Here is an 8,410-nt window from a genome sequence, read left to right on the forward strand (position 1 = left end):
ATAGTGGATCAGCTCATCATACTAAAAGTCTGCGTAATGGACCTCAAAATGAAAAAAAGTAAGTTCATTTAATTGTAGTATTTATAAATTATTATCTATTTGTATATAATTCAGTGTTTGTACTGGGTACCATATTTTTGAAACTAATAAACTCATTATCATTATTATAGATTGACAGATTCTTAAGAAATAAAAAAGAAAAATTGTATTTGTACACTTGTTTCATGTAAAATGATGTTTTGTGAAATTTTTCTCCTATTTCATTCAAGATTCTAAACAATTTTAAAGATTGCTACCTTGAAAAGTACAAGCTGGTTGTGTTATAAGAAATCAAGTATTTTGATTTTGTTATATTTTCAGTTTGATCAGACAAGCTGCAGCTTCTATTATAGAAAGAGGTTGGATTTCTCATCGAGATAAACAAATGTTTCGTCTACTCAAACATTCTCTCTGTGCAGCTGTAAGTATCCATTTTTTCTTTCATGTCATATTATGTTTGTAAAAAGTAGTTTGTCACTTCCCCGAAGCCCTTGAACACTGGCATGTTTCTGTGATTAGATTGTTAATGCTGACATCCTTTGTTTCAGGAAACATCACTTTCTTATGAAATTCTACGGAAAGTTTGTCCTACAGAGGCAGAATTTTTCAAAGATAAAAGTTCACAAATAAAAGTTAGATTTAGGTAAGTTTGTCTTAATTTCCTGTAAATTTTTACAAATTTCCAGACAGCCATGACGTATGTCCCCACAGACAACATTTTCTACTACTCCTGTTGAAATTCAAAGCATTACTGACTTTTAACATATGAGTTGTCTACTTATGATCAACTACTTTTTTTTCTTTTTAAAAATATAAGTTAAGCATTCAGTTGAGTTAAATTTTATGTATGTCTATGATCTTTATTTATAGGTTTGGTGGAGGAGAGTTTCCTCCTATGATTTTCTTCAAGATATACGTACACAATCAAGGGAAAGGATTGAAATATCTTTCTGGTAAAAAAATGATTCGTGGAGCATCAGAGGTTAGTTCTCTACACTATTCAATGGATTCAAATTAGGAAAATGTTTATTCATGAGAATATTTTGTATACATTTTGCCGAAGGTCTGATATTTATTGAAATTCATGATGATAATTTGCTAGAGTTAAATAATTCAAATATATTTTAGGCAGCAGAAGATTCATTAAAATTAATGGGAAATCGAACATTTTATGATCACATGTTACAAGATACAATACATCATCAACAGTATAAAATAACAGATGAAATAGATATTACTACTCTTAAAGATTATATGCAGGTAAATTCTTTAATAGGCCACACAATATATCCAGTATAACGACCTTGATTCTTTGGATACTATCAAGTAGTCTACGGCATCAAGGCATTGTCTCTTCAATACATCTGAAACTATGCTATTTTTTTTACTGTGTTTCACAGAGACCTTGATTAGGGACAGAAATGATATATATCTATGATATTATCTGATTATGATATTATCTTATAGGCCAATCATCTGTTGCCTGTGGCAAAGTTTACGTTTGGTGAAACTCATGAATAATATATGATATATACGAGCAAACCATCTCTTATAAATCTCAACTTAATTGACTAAAATTCACCACCTCCTTATGATGTTATTGTTATATGTTATTCACTATATCTCTATGTGATATGTCATCTCACTTTGTAGTCTTTCTCCATAAGCCCAATAAGAAAAGCAGGACATAAAACTCCATTCATTTCTTTCTTATTGCAGTACATAGCAGTATTAGATGAAACACCAGCATATTTAGGTGGTAAAGACAATTTTTGGAGAAAACTCACTTTAGATGGTAGGTCTACAATTTTTATCTTTTTTTTACTCTTTTCTACTTACTATTCAAACTTATTTTCACCTTTTTTATTTCATTTCATCTGCTACATGGCAATGTAAACAATTCACCCAAATTCTGTGGATAAATATTGTGATATTGGCCTCTATTGTTAGGGTAGTAGGGTTTTTGACGAGGGATCTGCTCTTGCCAAGCATAGGGGTTATTATAGGGACGTGGGTTGTACGAACGTGGATTATGCGGACGAGAGTGGTAAAAATTTTCCTGCCAATGGTTGGGGTGAGAATAAAAGTTGCTCATGATAATTGGTAACAAGAATAATAACAATATGTATGTTAATGATTTGGAAGGAAGGGGTAAATTGTGGCGTAACAAAGCAAGGTACAAATAATATTTATTTGTGTGTAACAAAAATATGAAAAAACGAAAAACTTACAACAAATAGAATAACAAAAAATGAAAAAACTCCTCAATATTGTATAAGTACTGTGGTTGACATTAGAGTATTGTATTAGACAGTAAACTAGTTGATATAAAAACAATTGAAGCTTCTGTAGTCTAAAGACATTTTTCTTCCGTCGAGAGAATGATAAAGGACTAAAAATTGAGAGTAGCTTATCGCTTCAACCTTTTCAAGCAGTTTGATTGTTTGATTGTAGACAAACTTAATGTCAATTTCCTCATTCTGAAAAGAGTGTGGGAATGTAATATTTTGGTTTAAGCAGCTGGACACATGAACAATATTAATATAAGATTACATGTATATCCCTTTCAAGTGGAATCTGTTCTTGATTGGTTAAATTACTGCTCTGTGATTACGGTTTATATATTTTAATTTCAGTTTTACCACGACACACAATATTTTATGATATAGTGGATTATGCGTATAATAACCGGTTATCACGTAGATTAAAAGATGATATAACAGTCATGATGACTAAACCTATTACACAAGAAATACAAGTTCTACAGTTAAATACTATAGCTCAAATGAGGTATGGAATCCCCATGTGATACCTTGACAGTTTGGATGTTAAAATGATGGTGCTATTGTCCTGGCACAGTTTCCCTCAATTCATATTATATGGCTTTGCACATCTACACTAGCCCTTTCAGGTGCAGAAAAGTAGGACATAAATTACATTTCATTTCAAATGAGGTATGCTCAATAATGCTTTCAAAACATAAGAATGTATAGATGTTATGTCATTGATCTGTACAAATCTTTTTAATGGCCTGAAAGCAAAAATGGACAAGGGTTTGCTCCAGTTATTTGTATGCAATTTGTAAGCTTGGCAGCTTAATTTTTGTTGTTAAATACAGATTATAATTTAGAAAATGTCTACATTATTAACTATAATAACCATGGGCCATGTATTTTTTTCAGAGCGCCTTGGACACCTCAAGTTCCAGTTCCAACTCCAAAATCTTCATTTAATAATCAGTCTGCAGGCAGACGTACCAGACAGGCCAGAACGAGGGCTTTAAAAATGAAAAGAATGTATGGCTTGGGAGAAAAGGTAAGATATTAAGCAAAATTATCATTGGATATAAGCTTATATGTTTGGATATATATGTAGTTAGTGTTATCTGGCAAGTATGTTATGCTTTCGAATTCGGAAATCACTTGTGCCATATTCATGGTACACAAAAACCTCTTTTTTCAAACTTTTTCAAATAGAATAATATTTGTCTATTTCAGAATAAAACGGGTAATGCTGATGAAGAGTGTTATGATGATCATAAAACTTATCTTAATATGATAGAGGGTGATGATCATGGTGCTGATGATTGGGAACATGAGGCCAATAAACTTTATGAATGGACACAAGATTTATCTTTTCATGATGAATTAGTTGCTACTCCACGTCTCCTGGCATCATCCTAGCTACATTCTAGCTTATCAGAGAGAATTCAGGCCAAATTAATAATGTGGTGATTTAGGTCAAGATTTTTAAAAATCCCAGCCTTTTGATAACTTCAAATGAAATGAATTGAGTTTTAGGTCCTACTTTTCTGCACCTATTTTTAGGCTAATGAAGATGGGTGTTAAAGTTTATGTTTCCTGTCTTGTTATCTTGCGAATAATGATCCCTACTGTTATTGATAAGTTGTAATATTTGGTCATCTGAGAATGAGTTTATCTATCCTGGTACAGTTCATGTTATTGAAGCTCTAATCAGGATAAACTGAATATTATATAGATATATGAAACAATTGATAGATATAATGTTTGTTATTTTTTTTCCTGTGATATATTTTGACACGATTTTAATAGCATTTTGAACTTTTTATCATTAAATCTGTATTATGTTATTATTAAACTGTCAATTTTATTAAAGTGTTTAGTTTATCTTTGTAAGACTTGAAAATTGAAAGTTAGATCGGTATAGATCACAAACACAGCGTAATTTCTTTTGTAGAAATATATATAATTGAATATTCAAAGTTTCTCTGAAGGTTTGGAGACTTTTGAAATTGTTTTATTGTGATCAAATGAATAACCAGTATACTTGGTATTGTTACCTTAAAATACAAATTCATTGTGGTCTGGATTTGTCAAGTGGTTCTCTTTCTTGCACTGTCACCTGACGTCATCATTTTCTGCGCACATGCGGAAGTGCCTGAAAAATATTTTGGCTCTGCCAATATTTTTATAAAAATGACAGCTCTGAATCTTTATGTGTCAACATGCCGTTATGTTTTGAAAGCAGATCCGAATGACCAGTCAACATGGTCAGAATTGTATCGCTTCATCCCGTACCTGAGGCAGATATTTGCTTGCTCTGTTTGTGGTAAAATTCTGCAAAACCCGAAATGCCCATCTCACAATGTTTGTCAACATCACGTGTGTGCCGGTTGTCTTGGTGGGAAAATGCGCATCAAACCGCAGTGCAGCTGGTGTCGAGACACTACCGTTTTTGTTGACAGTCCAACAGTACGCATCATGATCATGTGCTTCAGGAAACTGTGTGATTACATTTATAACTCCCCTATTGGAGTACAATTGTTATCAGAATCTTCAAATAGCAAAGTTAACTCAAGTGAAAGAACAAACTTATTGTCTGTCATTCTGGAAGTTCGAGAGTTTAAGGATGATTATTCTTTTCCTGATGTGAATCCATCATTTCTGTTCCCACCTGTCATAAACCCTTGTCCTACTAATTTTAAAAAGGGCAAGAGTCCCAAGAAGACCCACCTCACAAATATAAAAACAAATTTGAACAATGCAAAGGTTGGAACCCCTTCTCCTAGTCCGCCTGTGCTTACTAGATTTGACAATGAAATGGCAGTTAAAATTAATGACAGTGATGAAGAAGAAGCGTCAACATCCATTGTCATTGATAAAAAAAACGAAGAAAGTAGTCCAATTGATGTTGTTACCGTTAGTCCAGTTGAGAATGCTTCACTCACTCCATTGCCAGTAATTGATAACGGACCGCCATGTCTTCAAAAAATTAGACCTTCAGTTCTGAATAAACCTAAAGTACGGAACTTTCGTCCAGTGTTAAAGAATGGTAGTAGAAAGGGACAATTTAAGAAATTAAGTGACATATACAGTAAAAAGAACAAAGCTAAGGTGATTTCATTTGAACCGCCATGTAAGCGAACTCGAACTGCAAACAACTCGGAAGCGCCAGCTAGAAAAATTTGTAAATGTGCTCGAAATAACAAGCCAAACCGTTTGACATGCCTTGGACAAAGATGTCCATGTTACAGTGAAAAACGTGCTTGTGTTGGCTGCCTTTGTCGTGGATGTCGGAATCCAAGACATGAAACTAAGCCTCCTGATTCATTAGATGTTGATACTACTTTTAAAGACAGTGGCTTTTCACTTGAAGTTTGCAATCGTAATTAAAGAAGATATCTGTGTAGGGCTGGTCCCAAGTTCACTGTACATTTTGTCATTGATTTTTTTTGTAATATAAATCATTCTTTCATTCATGTTATTTTTCTCACTCACACAAAACAAACAGTCATTCATCCTTTACAGTTTATATTTGTATTTTGGATCTTACTTTCATTTTCATTTATTTATTTGCATGTCATCTTCATTTCAATATTTTTAAACGTGACATTTTTTTCTGAATATTTTTGGATTTGGAACAAGTTATTTAAAGAAGTTAATGTGATCAAATTGGAACAAACTAAACTGTCTTGCCTTGATTTTTATTTGACTTGATTTATTATTGTCTGTAGCATCATTGTTAGATTTGTTACTGTATAATATAGAATATTGCCACTGTTAATATTGTGGTGTATGAAATATTATGTTGTTTGTTTCAATAAACCTGATAGAGATTACTTTTAATGTGTGGCCTTTATTCCTTTTTAAAAGCTTGCAATATCACAATTTTGTTAAACAGAGTTGTCTCCCTTGCATGACTGAGCATGAGAAATTTGGAATATTTACGAGATAAAATTTCACTGCAATGAATAAATGTCGAAATTTTTCTAAAGAAAACAACCCACAAATGTTGACACTTAAAGCAGTTTTCTGCTATTCCTTTCAAATGCCCATAGTTAACCAACTGGTGACATATTAGTTAACAGTGTTCTGAAAGTGTAGTTATTTCCCTTGATTGAAAGATGTACTTGGATGTCCATATGAAATAGCAGGTGATGGAGGAATCTGATGATTGAAAGAAAAAATTTATGTCCATGACAATCAATGGATTGATCTAACTGAATTCACGTTTAAATTCAGAGAGATTTGCCTCTATCAGTTAATTATTTCTATGGCTAGTATTTTATTTAGTTTGATAGAATGAGAGGACGTCCTTATTTTGCCGGCACATGTTCAGGGTAAAACTTGCTTTTGCCATTTTCGTTTCCATTATTTGATTTGATTCCATATGCGGAAGCGCCGTAGACGCACAATAAACATAGAATTTATTTGGTGCATTCTAACACATACTTTGGACCAAATCGTATAAAAACCATACTCTGTACCCCCTTTTGTATCCCACTTCATACCTAAGAATGTACAATCTATTTCTAAAGGGAGGGGAGGGGCAAATGTACACCCATTTGCTCCGCCACTGCAGAAGAAATAGACCAAAATCTAAGACTTTATATAGCGTTAAGCGTCAAAACCATTATGACGTTATATTCAAGCCACCGCCTTCCCATAAGTCTTATAACGTTGTCATAGGCAATGTCTATTATGGAAGACGTTTCTTAAATAACTTGAAGGCTGTAATAGAAATTCAACATTTTAAGGTAAGAAAGCTTCACAAATATTCATTCTAATTCCTAAAAGCAAACAAAACACGATTGCATCACAATTTGCCATGATTGCCATGAATTTGAACGCAGTAAATACCTGTAGGCCTATACAATGCTGAAAGCTTATTAATGAATGCGACAATAAATGAAACACTAACACATTCCTAATACATACCACACTTCATTTCATATGCCTTGCAATTACAATAAGACCAGCAAACATAATCTTGCTTCAATTATATTTATCTTGGTGTAGGGTTTGATTTAGTAACATAGATCTAGGCATAACGGCTAGGCCTTACGTCATTAGCCTAAATGTCCATAATAGTCTACGGACCCATACAAGTAAACACTTTATGGTATGGCCTATCAAATAATCAAATAATATTTGAATATAGACTGGTTTAAAAGTTCTAAGCCTAACTATGAAATATCTGTAACAAGTCGATGGCTTTCATTTATTTCTCCACATAAAGTCCCCTTCCAGCTTTACTTTAGCCAGCGATGCTGCAAAGCCTGGATGCTGATTTATAACCAATTTTCTGCAGCCACCCCTAGAAGGTAAGTGTCAATCGGGTAACTGATTAAGGGGGTTACTTATTTGAGAACTTCAAATCAACATAAATTGTCACCACCCATTTTTTTACCATTTTTAACCCTTCTGATTTCACCCCTTCTCTGTTAGGCCCCCCCTTCTGTTATTTTTATGCAGTTTGGTATGGAATGTGGGAACTGTTTGCTCTATGTATTTTAGCTTACACTTGATCCAACTGCTTCGGGATCTTCTTTTCCTACTATGTAGTTTCAGGAGAGAGTTGCTCATACTACCACCAACGAATTGGGAGTGACAACAGTTGCTGCAAGATGTGTGCCAAGCTCTTGACTTATCTCTGAAAAAGAATGTTGGGGGGGGGGGGGGGGGGGCCCCTTCCCACTTTACCCTTTTTATTTGCTTACCTAAGAAATCATGCTTGTTCCATCCTGGACAAATTAGCAAATGTTTCAAGCTATGATTTTGATATGCACACCATCCGAGATGGATTCAAAATAAACAGAGCATGCGCGGCGAGGGCAATTTAGTTATATTTTCCAAGAATAACACAACAACTGATAGTATTATAGTATAACATACAAAAATACAAAATTGACAGAAACACGTCATACCCAAATCTCCTGACATGTGTTGGCCAACAACAAGAACCTTCATAATATTATATAGAATCTAATGTGACAAATTAGTAAATTATAAATAACAATATGCAAAATAAATTGAACCAATTTAAATATAACAACAAATGCAAATTGATAACCAATGTAAATAACAATATTCTATATAATTATTAAACA

At 33.3% G+C, this 8,410-nt stretch overlaps 2 protein-coding genes across 2 annotated transcripts; both read left to right on the top strand.

The window, feature by feature from the left end:
- Nucleotides 1-352: 352 nt before the first annotated feature.
- Nucleotides 353-3,366, top strand: LOTGIDRAFT_141099 (hypothetical protein; the record flags this gene model as incomplete). The annotated part of the gene is made up of 7 exons (XM_009050814.1): nucleotides 353-460; nucleotides 588-682; nucleotides 910-1,021; nucleotides 1,168-1,299; nucleotides 1,759-1,834; nucleotides 2,676-2,829; nucleotides 3,222-3,366. Coding segments are annotated over 7 exons (822 nt in total), but the record flags the coding sequence as incomplete, so codon positions are not given.
- Nucleotides 3,367-4,496: 1,130 nt separating this feature from the next.
- LOTGIDRAFT_141106 (hypothetical protein) lies at nucleotides 4,497-4,937 on the top strand (the record flags this gene model as incomplete). The annotated part of the gene is made up of 1 exon (XM_009050815.1): nucleotides 4,497-4,937. A coding segment is annotated over one exon (441 nt), but the record flags the coding sequence as incomplete, so codon positions are not given.
- Between the last annotated feature and the right edge of the window lie 3,473 nt (nucleotides 4,938-8,410).

The sequence above is a fragment of the Lottia gigantea genome, assembly GCF_000327385.1.
Source record: "Lottia gigantea unplaced genomic scaffold LOTGIsca_156, whole genome shotgun sequence".
Taxonomy (NCBI): domain Eukaryota; kingdom Metazoa; phylum Mollusca; class Gastropoda; family Lottiidae; genus Lottia; species Lottia gigantea.